General features: G+C 54.6%; 6 protein-coding genes across 6 annotated transcripts; 1 reads left to right on the top strand and 5 right to left on the bottom strand.

The window, feature by feature from the left end:
• Positions 1-532: 532 nt before the first annotated feature.
• On the bottom strand, positions 533-1,556 carry A1O7_03919 (ATPase get3; the record flags this gene model as incomplete). The annotated part of the gene is made up of 2 exons (XM_007757935.1): positions 533-1,126; positions 1,173-1,556. The coding sequence occupies 2 exons, from the start codon at positions 1,554-1,556 to the stop codon at positions 533-535; spliced, it is 978 nt and encodes a 325-aa protein (XP_007756125.1).
• A 1,381-nt stretch (positions 1,557-2,937) lies between these two features.
• On the bottom strand, positions 2,938-3,841 carry A1O7_03918 (uncharacterized protein; the record flags this gene model as incomplete). The annotated part of the gene is made up of 2 exons (XM_007757934.1): positions 2,938-3,389; positions 3,448-3,841. 2 exons carry the CDS (start codon positions 3,839-3,841, stop codon positions 2,938-2,940), a joined length of 846 nt encoding a protein of 281 aa, XP_007756124.1.
• An 897-nt stretch (positions 3,842-4,738) lies between these two features.
• A1O7_03917 (uncharacterized protein) lies at positions 4,739-6,223 on the bottom strand (the record flags this gene model as incomplete). Its single annotated transcript, XM_007757933.1, has 5 exons — positions 4,739-5,312; positions 5,373-5,515; positions 5,581-5,811; positions 5,870-5,977; positions 6,032-6,223. 5 exons carry the CDS (start codon positions 6,221-6,223, stop codon positions 4,739-4,741), a joined length of 1,248 nt encoding a protein of 415 aa, XP_007756123.1.
• Positions 6,224-8,409: 2,186 nt separating this feature from the next.
• A1O7_03916 (uncharacterized protein) lies at positions 8,410-10,246 on the top strand (the record flags this gene model as incomplete). The annotated part of the gene is made up of 5 exons (XM_007757932.1): positions 8,410-8,544; positions 8,602-8,800; positions 8,861-9,259; positions 9,323-9,488; positions 9,577-10,246. The coding sequence occupies 5 exons, from the start codon at positions 8,410-8,412 to the stop codon at positions 10,244-10,246; spliced, it is 1,569 nt and encodes a 522-aa protein (XP_007756122.1).
• Positions 10,247-11,027: 781 nt separating this feature from the next.
• A1O7_03915 (uncharacterized protein) lies at positions 11,028-12,914 on the bottom strand (the record flags this gene model as incomplete). Its single annotated transcript, XM_007757931.1, has 1 exon — positions 11,028-12,914. One exon carries the CDS (start codon positions 12,912-12,914, stop codon positions 11,028-11,030), a length of 1,887 nt encoding a protein of 628 aa, XP_007756121.1.
• Positions 12,915-13,444: 530 nt separating this feature from the next.
• Positions 13,445-13,910, bottom strand: A1O7_03914 (60S ribosomal protein L27a; the record flags this gene model as incomplete). Its single annotated transcript, XM_007757930.1, has 3 exons — positions 13,445-13,663; positions 13,722-13,800; positions 13,891-13,910. 3 exons carry the CDS (start codon positions 13,908-13,910, stop codon positions 13,445-13,447), a joined length of 318 nt encoding a protein of 105 aa, XP_007756120.1.
• Positions 13,911-14,239: the final 329 nt, after the last annotated feature.

Here is a 14,239-nt window from a genome sequence, read left to right as displayed (position 1 = left end):
CGGCGGACAAGCCACGACGAGCCCCGAACAGTCCGCGGCTGTTGGGGCGCAGTGGCATGTGGCATGATTGCCTAACATTTGACAAATGTGTCCACCTAGTTTCCCGCAGCCAAAGCATGCAGAGTACGTCAGGCGCAAGACGAGGAGGCTTGCAGATCGGTGCATCGCAATTGTTGCTTTCCCGCTTCGTTCAATCGCATTGCTGCTCCTGGCTCCATGGACTTGTCTTTGGAACGCGCTGAAAGGAAATCATCTACCGACTAGGTCATTTTCAAAGCTTTTGGAGTACGAGGTGTGTCAGAGGGGTTTAAGGAATTGCTTGTGTATCATTGCACTGCGCATGATCTCATGATGCTGCTATGTCCCATGACAAAACGAAGAATGCCCAGCTGTGCCTGTGTTAGCCTTGTGTGGTTGGCAACGAAGCTCGAATTATGACGGCGGTTGATATGGATGAATCAGCATTTCCGAAAAACTGTTTGATCCCGTTAGTGGCTGAGCGTATCACAGCTTTGCATGGAAAAGGCGAGGCTTACCTCTTGAGCTTCTCCACGCCACGGACCTCGTCGGTGAGCAGAGGCATCTTGACCACGTTGAACTCGTCGTACAGCTCTTCGATCTGGTCAAGGTATTTCTTCTGCATTTTCCTCCTCGAATTGCACTGCTTGCACTCATTGCCAGATTCTGGAAAGAGCAATTGGTTGACGACGATACAATGCGTGTCGATTTGGTAGCTTGCCAGCTCTTGAATCATTCTCTCAGTTTCGTACAGCGACAAGAACTCGGCAATGCAAACACAGACGAATGTGGTCATGTCGGGGTTCTTGAACTGGCCGTTGACCTCGGCAATGGTTTCTCGGAGAGACTCGAGCTTTTGTGTCAGTTCCTCAAGGCTTGCTCCACCGGGCAGTCCCCCTCTCGCTCCAATCACTGACTGTAACATCGGACCAAACTGAGCTGAGAGCTGCGAAATTTTGGCCAAAGCCTTTTCGAGAACGGTAGGAAACTGGAGGAAGCGGAGCGTGTGACCGGTAGGAGCAGTGTCAAAGATGATGACCTCGTACGACAGCGACTTGACCTGTTTGAGAACTTCGGCAAAAGACATGGCCTCGTCGACGCCCGGAATCTGTTCTCGGTTAGCCAGTGCCACCGTCGAGGAAGGGACTACATACGCTGAATGCCAGATCCTGCATCATGTTGCCCATCCCGCCTAAACCCGCCATAGCATCTTGCGCCTCATCTCCCGCACCACTGATCAGATCATTGATAGAGCCATTGGGGTCGATCTCCATTGCACTGAGGTTTGTGAAGCCTTCGACCAGTCTTGCATCTTTGCCAAACTTCTGACTGAATGCATCGCTCAAATTGTGAGCCGGATCGGTCGAGATCAGCAGCACCGATTTTCTCGCCTTGGCCATCTGTATTGCCAATGAACAAGACGTTGTGGTCTTGCCAACACCGCCTTTGCCGCCCACGAATATCCATCGCAGCGATTTCTGATCAATGAGGTTCTGGAGGCTGGGGTCAAGGACATCGTCGTCACCTGCACCCGACATTTTCTCGTGTGCTTGTCTTCCGCCTCTCAAGCTGTAACTGAAGTGTCACACAAGAAGTGAGTGAACAGATCCCCAATTAACGGTCACTGGTTCTCGAATCTTCCAGGGGATTGTGACTCCACTGACAAGTCTGGATGAAATCTACCTAGAAAGAGTAGAAACCCGTCTATCGTATGGAAAACTGGGATCTAATGTCTAATGGCAGGCAAGTGAAAGATCAATGCAAAGTCGCAAACCTGAATCGTGGAACTGATGCCCGTGCAGGCAAAGACGCAGGCGCAGGCGCAGGCGCAGACGCGAACATGGCCCACGTCATTGAGCGGCTGCCACGTGCACGGTCCACTGCGGTGGAGCACTTAGCATATTGTGCTGTGGAGCTAGAGAAGTCGCGAGAAGTACTAAGTACCCCTCCTCGTCCTCTTAACCCCACATGCACCACCATTCAGGTAGGTATCACCTTGCAGGACACAGCGAGTACTAGGTACATGAAAAAGACGCAAGTGCTGGTAATGGGCGTGAGATCTGAGCTGCATTGGTGGCCTTGCTGTTATCGTTCATAATTTCTTACTTCTGGCTTTTTGTCTGATTTTTCCTTACTTCTAGTCCTTTGAGTGTGATCAAGGCCGTGTGCTTTGTCCGTTGTGAACACGGGTCATGTGAAAATGACTATCGACAACGTCAGGCGTTAAACTCCACTTCAATCATTGAACAGTTTCGTCTGTTGTGCTAGGTACTATATGAGATTTTCTACATGTCCGGGAACAGCAGGGAACATCAACCTTGTCGTAGTCAGCGGAGTCTGCGGAAGCACATTGATCACGCCCAACCACTACTGATGATCGGTCCCGGGAGGACCGATTCCAAAGTGTCCATTCGTGTATGTGGCTAGCAGTGTTCACTCCATCCTGTGGCAGATTGACGACCCGGACAACAAGGCTTCGAGGATGAAATAGGGCGGCTTTTGGGTGCGGTGGCCGCCACGCGGAACTCATGGTGCGGCTCAGCGACATCTTTACCGCGAATCCGACCTGAGCGAACTTTCCAGTCGCCATTCAGAAGATATTGTCGGTAAGACTACCACTCCAAGCTTGCATGCTCGATGTCAGAGGACCATTTAGGAACGACATGTATCTCTCTGTCAAACGCAGCGAATACATACGCCGTACGACCACATCTATCGACCTGATGTAGGGCAGGGCAGGCTCAGTAAAGCTGGCGGAGGTGATATCTGACTCGAACCGACGTGCTTACGATCCAACAGCGCGCCGTTACCGGCTCCGTGGGCGCCAAGACCCCTCTTCACAACAATCAGACAAGTCCTCTCTACCTCCTGATCTGCGTCGCGGCATGTACACCTTCTAGCCAACCCTCTAACTGCAGTCTACCTCGTCCACAACACGGCGCCGCCACCAACGCCATTCCTCCGAAACGGATTCTCCCCCCCTTCATCATCCTCCGCCTGGGACAGATACCCAACAAGTTGCTTAAACCCGACCTTCTGATAGAACCCCTCCTTCCCATCCGCGGCCATCACACAAGCGGGCAAATCTCCCTCGGGGTCTGACCTCGCCATCTCGAGCCCCTGCTTGACCAATTCACGACCGTAACCCCGTCCATGGTACCGCGGGTCCACCCCCAGGATCTCTAGCGACCAATGCCTCTCCCTGTGCGCGCCGGCCATGAACTGCTTCCCCCAGCGGAAAACCATAGGTCCGAGCATCCAGTACGTCAGCTCCTGGGGGTCCGCCTTTGTGGGCCGCTTGGCCGCCTTGTTGGGCACGAAAAACCTCCGCACGCGGTAGAACAGGGACAGAAGAGGCTTCATAAGCCGACCTGCAGGACGCACGTTAGGATCTTATGACCGCTAGCAGTCTCAGACGACTCGACTTACGCGGATCCCACCAGCCCAAGAATCCATTCACGTGGCAAGCCCCGAACCCTGCTCTCGCTGTCCCGTGAACAACACGCTCCCACTCCGCCATCCCTGTGATCGTCTCGCCGCCGGGCGATCGAAGTAGTGACGTCTTCTCCTCCCCTGTCGACAAGCTGCCTTCGTCCTTCTGGCCCGGAGCATCCCCAGACGAGTACGAGTAGGACACCATCAACACTTTCCGAAAGTCGTACCACGAGAGCCAGAGACTCTCGCGCAACGCGCGTTCAAAGTCCCCCGGATGCTCCTGCTGGTGGGGGAAGAGCACGCGGAAGAGTTTGTCGGGCCCGAACGCCGCGGCGAGGACGGACGCCATGATAGGGATGTCCCCTGCCCTGGCGAGGCGGACGGGCATGATGGATGATGGGTCGTTCCTTGCTCGGCGCGGTACCTGATCCTGCGGAGCGTAGCGTCGCGGTTCAAACTCGATACGCGATACGCGATGCGAGATCTAGACACTGACTAAACAGATGCTAGATATTGTGCAAGGACAGAGATATCAAACTTGCATTAAGAAAGTTAAGAAGCGACGATCGGGGAACAAATGCCACGAGCGCGGAGTTCTCAGGAGTATTGGGTGCTACGCGACTGCAGAAATGGGGGGTGCGGCTCGTGGGGTAGCTGCCCAGGTGAGCGGCTCCAGGAGGCTCGGTACGGAGTACTCCCATATCGCCATGCCCAGTGTGCCAGTCCCCAACCACTACTCCGTAGTGGTCCAGTTATACTTTCTACCTAAGTAGGTAACTACCGAGCTGGCAGTTTAGCGTTCGAAGTAAGAACACAGTACGTATTTAGTTCATGGTTAGCCTCTTGGGCGGCGGTAGGTAGCCACGACCCCACGCTCAGGTACCTTGCCTTGAAATGAGCGGAGGCAGCTAATTAAGCTGAAAGCTAATTCTGAGCATAGGGACCGAGAACCTAATTCTTTATAAGAACGGAACACAGTACTTGGACTGTGCGTCTATATTCAGAATCGGGCTACATGTTTTTTATCGAACCCAGCCAACCATGACTGTATGGAGGCTGAGACGGGATGTTCAGCGGGAACGTAATGTCCAAGCGTTTCTATTCACAGTCATAATCCCTCCCCCAGCCGCGGAACCAGACAATGCGGAGTCCTATGTTCTTATGTTATATGTACACCTCTTGTGCGGGTTCCAGCGTCGACAGCTTTCTATTCTTTCGAAAATCACGACGACATTGATGTACGCCGCGCCCTGCACGCATAGTTCTTTGCCGAGAAGGAAGGGGTTCAACGATCTTCATGCCGGACCGTATACTCGACGTCCTTGCGAATGATAAACTCCTCGCTATTATGGCGTCCCAGGGACCCTTCCTCGTGCGAGGCGTTTGATCTGCCATCGTTGGCGAACGCTTCGCCCTGGCCCTGTGGCCCCTCCACGCTGGCATGGTACTGCGCGTGATTTGCCGGGACGAAGTTGATACCCGTGCTCTTTCCGACCCGCTGGGCTTCATCAGTCAGTGGCTCATCGGTGCCGTCCAAGTGAGAGTAGTTCTTCGTGTTCGCGTGGCTCCCACCATTCTTGCTCCTCTGCCCGCTGGCGTGCAGCGAGTCCATCTGATACGCGCCAGAGCGGCCCGTAGAGCCGTGTGTGTTGGCATTGTATCCGAACACGGTGGCTTGTGTGGTGTCGAATTTGCGGAGATATTGGTTCAGGGCCGGGATGGCCGCGGATAGGAGCGAGTAGAGTACCTCGGACTGGCGCAGGAGGATCGGGCGAGTCAGTGCGATGCCTGCGTTGGCATTGGACGCGGCGTCGAAGTCTGCGACATATTTAATTTGGAGGCAGATGAGGATGATGATCCTGAAGTAGCAGCAATGAATTAGCATTGGTCAGTAGTGGCCTCTCTTGGTTTTCCCTTACGGTAGCCTGAGGAAGAAGCATAGCGACGCTTGCACTTTGCGTTGCATGCTCATGTGGAGTGGGAAGATGACAATGATGGAAAGGCCGAGGATAAGGAATTCCAGCAAGGCATCGAACAGGCCGACGACAATCCAGCGAGTGACCTGCAGTTCATCCTTCGGTTAGCGTGGATGTTCGTGTCCCCTGACTTGATGCCACGCAAACTCACCAGTCCTGAGCAGTGTTCCTGTCCTGCTCGAATGACTTCGGTGGAGGAACATCCCGCGGTGACTGCGATGATGGACCCGACGCACCAAATCGCGCACAAGGCCATGGTGAGTTCGCAGAACCGAAGATTGCGATGTTGACCGAGCGCGAAGAGTCGCCGGCAGAGCCAGATGGCTGAGCATTTGCCCACGAAGAGGGCGAGCAGGAAGAATACATCACTCGCACGCAGTGACTAAGTCGCCAGTCTTTGGTGAGTGACAGTGCTGCAACTGGGAGTTTTTGGGGCATACCCTTGCGACCGTGTGCGCATCGCTATCAGACAGCAGGGTATATGAAGAGCCAAATCCACCATCGACGGTCGCTATTATAATGACGACGAAGTGTGGGAGAGCGATAGTCTGTCAAACATGAGCTGGTGTGTCCCGTGTAGAAATGCGAGTGCCTCAACGAACCGTTGCGGCCACGGCGAGCCAGTCTTCGACGCCCATGTTTCTGTATTTGCTCGCCAACCGCATCGCCAGCACCATGAGCGAATACACGACAAACAGAATGCTGATGGTCAGAACGAGCCCACGGTGGTCATCGGCGGTATAATGGTACGGGCGCGGGCCCAAGCTGGGCGGCACATCCGGTGCGGTACTCATGGTGATGCTCGATGCTGGAGGTCATCGACAACCACTCCTTCTGTACGGACCTTGTTGTGCTATATGTGGGCAGCGACCAGCAACCTCTCGCGGGATCACAAGTAAGCAGCTGTATGTAGCCTGTCCTCGGCCCCGGACTCTGAATCTTCAACCGCCAGACACTTTGCAAGGCTGGACGCAGCGCTAGCGCAGGAGATGTGTTCACGTTCTGTGCCCATCACCTTGCAACCTTGCCTCGAAACGACTTGGCGGTCTGTTCTTATCCCAAGCGATCCAGCACGACTTCTTGACCTGGGACTTTGTGCCTGGGGCTCGGAACTAGGAAGTTCCTCCTTGCTTCAATTTCTTCACAGCACGAGGCTCTTGATGCTTCGCGGTTGCTCCACTGGCTGGTGGCTCTAAGAAAAGCCACGCCGTCGCGACACACGCTGTCAAGACTCGAGACAGCTCTTGGTGACATGCGCGCATGGGGCGGCGATTGGCCAGAGACCCTGCGCGCTCTGCTGTAGCCGACAGCTGGACTTTGTTGGACGAGCGACGAGCATTGGCAAGAGAACCTCTTTTGGGAGAGGCGCTGGGCTGCTGGGTAGGAGCTATGGCGCCTCCAGCGGTCCGGGGTTGCCTCTGCCGATGTAACCAGTACGAGTACCTTGCCTGTTCCTGAGATTGCGTCCGACTGAGCATGATCCTGTCTGTCTAGTCTGGGTTGCCGCAGGTGAGGACTTGCGGCAGGTGTGGACTGTCAAGGTGGTGTTATTGGCATTGTTTGCGTGCTTAACCTCCGTATCACACCAGGAATGGCATGCAGATAAGGTACAGACCAGCACACGCCCTCCTGCGGGAAGCCCACTTGCCCTCGCCCCGGTGAATCCACACACCCCCTCCGCGGCCGGTAGCTTATTGTGGTAAAGATCCTGGCCAGAATCGACCTCCGAGGACCCCTCATTCGCTCCTCGTGCCGACGTCGCAAGTGCCGCGGACGCCATTCCAACACCCAAGCCCGGGTCGCCGCGACCTCCCTCGAAGCTGGCGCTATCCGAAACGGCAATCGCAATGGCATTTGAACCTTGCGACCTGCTGAAAAGACCAAGATGATGAACTAATTTATGCTGCAGAAGGTCAAGTGTGACTATGCTAGTCCTGCTGCTTCTAACGAATTTATCTACGTTCAGCAGCCACGCATCCTTCTTGGACTAACTGATACAGGGACACCGTGAGCTTCATGCAGTGCCGCGGAGATTACCTTCTTAGACGCGACGGGATACGTCGTATCGTCTTTTGAGGCAAGTCTCTGACTCTCTTGTTTCCATGGCTGTAAAGAGATAGCCGGTGGCGTTTGCACTATGTACTGTGGGGATCCTTCCTGCTCGAAGTGTGCGCCGGGGATCGACAATCCGAGCTCCTCTGTTCAGGGAGGGTGAGGGGCCCTCTTCTCTATCACAGCGCCGGTGGATCAGCCCCTGCACGCGGCTTTGTTGCTTCAGACGCCCTCGTGGAAGTGAAAGTCTTCGGTGAAAGGATCAAGATAGCTCCTATTGTGGTCAGAAGCCTGTAGCTCGCGCGAGTCATGCACTGCTCCTCGTGGGTCAATGCACAAATCCAGCTAGGGTCGCACCTTCACAAACCCCAACACCCATATCAATACGGAGGGATAAGTGCAGGGTCGTCTCTGTTCCAGCCAACTGCAAGGATGAAAGGTGGATACAGAGCTGTCGAGATCACCGGGGCTCGAAATGGTGGATGCAAGTGGCTTCGACAAGTGCGTTGGCACAAGCGTCTGGGATACTGATATCCTGACCGGATGAACCAATCAGTGCATCTTGTGCTTCGATTCGACATGCGAAGACACCACCACTCCACGTTCCAACATCGCCGCGTGGGAGCTCATCTTTGCTCCTCATGGAGACAGTCAGAAGCCAAGTGCTCGTATCCCCTTCGCTTGAAAGCTCGTCCGCCACTCTAAACCTGCATGTTTCTAAAGTGGCCAAAGAGGCTTGGTATGTCCTTTGTCTACCCAATAATCGAAGTACCGAGCCTCCTTCGATTGTCCAGCAGAGATTCGACGGCGCGTTCGCTGGGGAAGGGGTCCTGCAGAAGAGCTCTTGCCGAGCTGCAGCAATTTTTATCCAGGACTTCTTTCTCGTCCTCTTCTCGTTCCTCAGCATTTCGTGAGAAGACATTGCGATATGGACAAGTCACTTTCATATCGTGTTGACCCAACCGAAGACGTCAACGATGATGGCGTCGTGCTGGGCGAGAAGACCGGAACCGTGGCAGACCGGAATGCCATGGCGCGGTTGGGCAAAGAACAGCTCTTCAAGGTCAGTCTGCTGCAATGCGATCGGTGGGAATCCATGGATTGTTGACGCTCTGGACAGCGCAACTTTGGCTTCGTCTCCATCTTCGGCTTTGCCCTCATCATCATGGGCACTTGGGAGGCAGTCCTGGCAACCGTAGCTTTTGGATTGGGCAATGGCGGGCCTGGAGGACTCATCTGGACCTTCATCGCCACATATATTGGCTTCATACTCATCAGTCTTTCAATGGCCGAGATGGCTTCCATGGCTCCCACGTCAGGTACGAACGACTGACTGCTGCCTCCCGAAGACATGACCACTGACATTTGTGCGCGAACAGGCGGCCAGTACCACTGGGTTTCTGAGTTCGCTCCTCCCAACGTCCAGAAGTTGCTGTCCTACTTCATCGGTTGGTTCGGTATTCTCGGCTACCAGATCGGAACAACCATTGGGGCGTTCGTTGCTGGGACCATGATTCAGGGCGTCATTATACTAAACAACCCCGACATATACCACTTCGAGCGATGGCATGGAACCCTGATCGCAATGGCCATCACCCTCTGCGTGGCGCTGTTCAACATCTTCCTGGCGAACCATCTGCCACTAGTCGAGGGAATTATCCTAGTCCTTCACATCGCTGGGTTCGTGGCGATTTTAATCCCTCTCTGGGTCATGGCTCCCCGAACTCCCAGCTCTCAAGTGTGGACATCGTTCACCGATGGCAATGGCTGGGGCAGCAGTAAGTTTTAACAACACCGGCCATCAGGAGACGACCAGATATAGACTGACTAACCGTTCGCAGTCGGAGTGGCATGTCTCATCGGGATAATCACCAATGTGGGCTCCATGGTCGGAGGCGACGCCGCCGCGCACATGGCGGAAGAGCTAAAGAGCGCGTCGAAAATCCTCCCGAGGGCCATGATCTGGACCATTGCCGTGAATGGCATCCTCGGGTTCGTCATGCTTGTGTAAGTAACAGCGCTTCATCCCTGACGCTCGCACGAGAAACGAGCTACAACGAGTAGTGTGCCATGCGTGCTAACCCCCCTGACCCAGCACCTTCCTCTACACACTCGGCGACCTAGAGCAAGACCTAGCCACTCCAACAGGCTACCCCGTGATCCAAGTCTTCGCCACCGCCACGGAATCCAACGGGGGCGCCGCCGGCCTGACGTCCATCCTGATCGTGCTCAACGTCTGCGCCAACCTGACCACGATGGCTGGCTCGTCACGGCAACTCTTTTCCTTTGCGCGCGACAAGGGCGTGCCCTTCCACCGCTGGGTCTCCCGCGTGCCGCCGGGCTACGACGTGCCCGTCAACGCCATCATCGTCTCGGCCCTCTGCTCCTGCATCTTCCACTGCATCAACATCGGCTCCTCCATTGCGTTCAACATCATCATGTCTATCGGCACCGTCGCCCTGCTGACGAGCTACATGGTCTCTATAGGGAGTATCACGTGGCGACGCATCCGCGGCCTGCCGCTCCTCCCGTCCAAGTTCTCGCTAGGAAGGTTCGGCCTGGGCGTCAATTTGGCGGCGCTGGCCTTCTGCGCCATCGTCTACGTCTTTGCCTTCTTCCCGCCCATGCCGAATCCGCCCGCCGTGGCTATGAACTGGGCGTGTGCCGTCTATGGAGGCGTCGTGCTCGCGGCGTTTGCGTACTATGTGGTGCGCGCGCGGCACGTGTATGTCGGTCCTGTGGCCTATGTCGACAAGAGCATATAAACCCAAATGAGCGGTCTCGCGGGTTCTGCTTGTCAGTCTATCTCGATTAGGAGTGGGCTTCGTCCGCCGACGACGAGGAAGACGGACCATCACCAATTAGCGCTTGCATGGACGTTGAAGTCCTTTGTCAAGCAACATTCAATGGAGCTGTGGTGTCGAAAGAACATAAGCCATGAATTAGATACAAGTAAATCGATACCTAGCCACGGCATACGCAATAGCTTAGCATGACAGCTCAGAAGTGACGGGCCACGCCTGTGTAAATACCCGGAGACTAGGCCTATGATTCCTCCGCTCTGCTCTGCTCTGTAAAAGTTTCTTGCGCGTGGCCTCGAAGGCACTCTCGCGATCCTCACTGCACTTTCACTCTGTCTTTCACGACTCCATACCACAGACCGCGACATTACCAGGCAACAGTATCCATCTAGAGAGTTCATATTGAGATTGAGCATGCCCAAACACTGGATTTACTACTCCACTGTACGGAGGATAGCATCGAGAACGACATGGGCCGAGAAAGGCGAACTCACAGACTGAAGTACGGTGTCTCCCTGCTTCCTTGCTACCTAGGTATCAAGTTATATCACGCCAGGCACTGGACAACCAACAATTCGTATCGACACAGCCACCCTATCTCCGGGTCCCAGGTCTCATCAGTCTTTCTTGCACAGTACAGTCCTGCATCCAAACCCTCATCTCCAATTTGCTCGTCCTCATCATTGCATTGCATCGCATCGCATCGCATGTCACGTCGTCGGCCGACCGATCCAACCTAGGTCTTTCATCTTCTGCCTCTACCAAACCTTCCTCGCCCCTTCGCCTTTGAGTTCTTGTTCTTGATCTTCAGGCTCCGGAAGTTCATGTGCGAGTATGCATTGGGGTTGATCATCCGGCCGGGAATTTCCTTTACCTCCTTCGCGCCCGTCGTGTTCTTCGGGGCTTTCTTGGATTTTGAAGGCTTTCCCAGCGAGCCGGCGGGATCTTGCGCAGCTTTCGACTTTGACTTCTCAAGCGACAGGCCTGCCTTTGACTTGGGCTTCTTGGTTTTCGAGGGTCCGTCTCCGTTAGGCTGGAAACCATCATCCTCGTCGGAATCACCTCGATGGTTCTTATTTTCGGGCTCATTGTCGTCGTCATCGAGGAAATCCAAGTCTGAATCTTCGGCGGGAGGTGTGTCGACGAGTTGAGTCTCCTCGACGAGAGAAACGTTGTTATTGTCTTCACCGGACTCTTCATCTTCATCCTCTTCACCGTCCTCTGGCATAATCTTTTGCTTCGGCTTTTGATTTTGCTTTTGCCTCTGCCTCGCTGGGGCAGCTGGTTCGGGTCTAACCGGGCGCATGATGACTCGTCTTGTTGTCCTCTTTTGGCCTTTCTTCCTCCAGGCATGACCGGGCTGGTCTGCCTTCCCATCCCCATTGCCAAATGCTTGGTTGGAGTCGTCGAGGAACTGACTGTCTTCCACAAGGATGTTAACCTCGGTGGCTTCCATTTCCCTCAAAGCATCCAGGTCATCTTCATCTCCATCTTCGTCGTCATTTCTTTGGCGTTGCGCCCCCTGGTCTTGAGCTTGTTGTCTATCTGCTATAATCTGGCTCAGCGGTTTTGACGCGAACTTCCCGTGGCGCAGACTCCCGCTGAGACTCCGTCGAGCGGTGGTGGTCGAAGTGGGGTTTTGCGCTCCGAAGGCGGAAAGAAGCCGTTCTTTGAATGAGAAGGACCGCTTCAGATACGGTGGCGTTGCGTCGTTTGCGCTGCTGGTCTGAGCCCCGATCTTGGTCTGCGTCGGGGTGATTCCTAGGACCAAGTCGCGCAAGGGGGTTTTGCCTTGTGCTGGGGGAGTCGCCTCACCATCACCATCACCATCACCGTCACCACCAATCACGCCGGCAAACCTGACTGCGCTGGGCGTCGCGAAGAAATGATTCAGCATGAACTTCTTGCCCTCGCTGATCGGTGTCTTGGAGTGGTTACGCTTTCCTGTGGCCATGGTCGAGCGCGGAGTCGCAGCAGCTCCGCAAGCGCCGTCTATGCCGATACCGGTGGCCGCTTGTCTTGGCCTTTGGCTTGGTGTTTGCGCAATTTCTGTGAACCCTCCTGCTTGATTATGACCTGTCACTCCGTAGAGTGCACCAACCTTCCTCTTCCTGCTTGAGGGAGTCGCTTGAGAACCCCTCCCAGAGCCTGAGTTCGACAGCAGGTCGAATATACCGAGTACCGTGCCATCTCTGCGCGGCGTAGGGCCGATCGCCTGAGGAAACACTCTCGGAGAGATCGACAAGGGCTGATCGTATGGGTCGATGTCATTCGGATGGATCTGGATCTGTGGCCTTGTGGGAGTAAAGCTACTGCGCGGTCGCTGGGGTGTGAGACTGATTGCACTGTCTGTCCGGGCATGCCTCGTCCCCCTTGTTGTCTGCTGTCGCCTGGGTGTCTTCAGCACTTCCAGTCCGCGCTTGCCAGCCAGCACCATGCGAATGTTCTGATATTGCTGATACTTGCCGGCAATGTTCTGGTTAGCTTTGATTTCGTCTCTGTTCGGTTTGCGCCCATTGTGTTCGGCTGCGAAGGCCCGTTCGTATTCTTTCAGCTCGACACGCAGGGTGTCTGCTTGAGACTGTAGCGACTTTTTCTTGGGGCTGTCAAGCAGTGCGACTGCATCGTCCATGTTGTGTCCACACTGCTTGTCTGGCGTTGGAAAGTGCTGGACGCACTGCAGCTGCCAGCATGAACATATAGATTCTGACGCGTGAACGGAAGAGCGTGTCACACGCGTTCAATTTACGCGCAGCGACTACGGTGGAACAAGTATAGTCTCGGCATGTCGGTCGGTTAGTCTGCACGTGACATTGGACGCTCTGAAACTGTCCGCAGGGAGATCTACTCAAAACGTTGCAACGAATCCATCTTCAAGTCTGCCCGAGCTTCGCATTACCAGGTAATCTGACCGTGGCCTTGTAAAAGGCTTCAGAAATGGCTATGTTGGCTGGCGCTGGTCGGACTGGTTGTCCTCGAATTTGTTCATTTTGGTGCCGGGAGTACCTCTGCTGAGTACGGGACGACACCAATTGACCTTCCTCCGAATGCATATCAAGTCATGGCATAGCGTCCTCGCTTCAGTGACGAATCGCTCGACCATGAAAGACTCATGCTCCTTGGCACTGGGTACAAAAAATCAACCCTGGTCGTAGATTTCATCTAAGCAACCAACTCAACAACACCACCAGCCTCCTTGATCTTTCGCTCGGCCTCCTTGCTGAACCATCTTGCCCTGACGACGAGCGGGATCTCTGGGATTCTGCCCTTGCCTAGCACTTTCGAGTATCCGAGGGGGAGGAGGTCGAGGACGGGAGCGGTATCGGTCTTCTTTCCAGAGATGTAGGTGTCGCGTGTCTCTTCAGGAACCAGTGACCATAGCTATAGTTGTCATGTTAGATTCCTGTCTACTGCTGATTTGGATGTGAAGGCTTCTGACCTTGTCAAGGTTGATTGTGGGTTTCCAGTAGTGGTTTCTGAGAAGGTGGAAGTGTCGCATGCCGACTTTGCCGAAGTAACTGTTCCATTGTTAGCCTCTCAAATGGTCACGCCGTTTCGATATGGGATATGGGCCTCCGTCGCCTCGGAGGAAAGAGGGAGTAACGTACCCAGGATGGTACTTGTCCATGTTTGTTCTGTGATGATGTTGACCACCGGCGAGACCTCGACCACCCGGGTGCTTTCGGTGCTTTCCTACACGACCGTGACCAGCAGAAACGTGGCCGCGGCTGGAGAGTTTCAGTTAGCCCCATTGCATTTTCAGTCATTTATCACTTGGTCGAGTCCATCCTGCGCCGCGCCCATCCAGAAACACTGAATTATTATCCGACATCATTGTCGTGTTGTCGCCCGATCGAGTGTGACAATCATTTCGGGGGTATGCGATTGCGATTTCGATCGTGAAGAATTTGGTCGGATTGAGCGGCAGGCGCAAGACGACTCCTGCGGGTCGTGAAT

The sequence above is a fragment of the Cladophialophora yegresii genome (genome assembly GCF_000585515.1).
Source record: "Cladophialophora yegresii CBS 114405 chromosome Unknown aczIN-supercont1.3, whole genome shotgun sequence".
Classification (NCBI taxonomy): Eukaryota; Fungi; Ascomycota; class Eurotiomycetes; order Chaetothyriales; family Herpotrichiellaceae; genus Cladophialophora; species Cladophialophora yegresii.
This window is presented reverse-complemented; position numbering and strand designations above follow the sequence as displayed.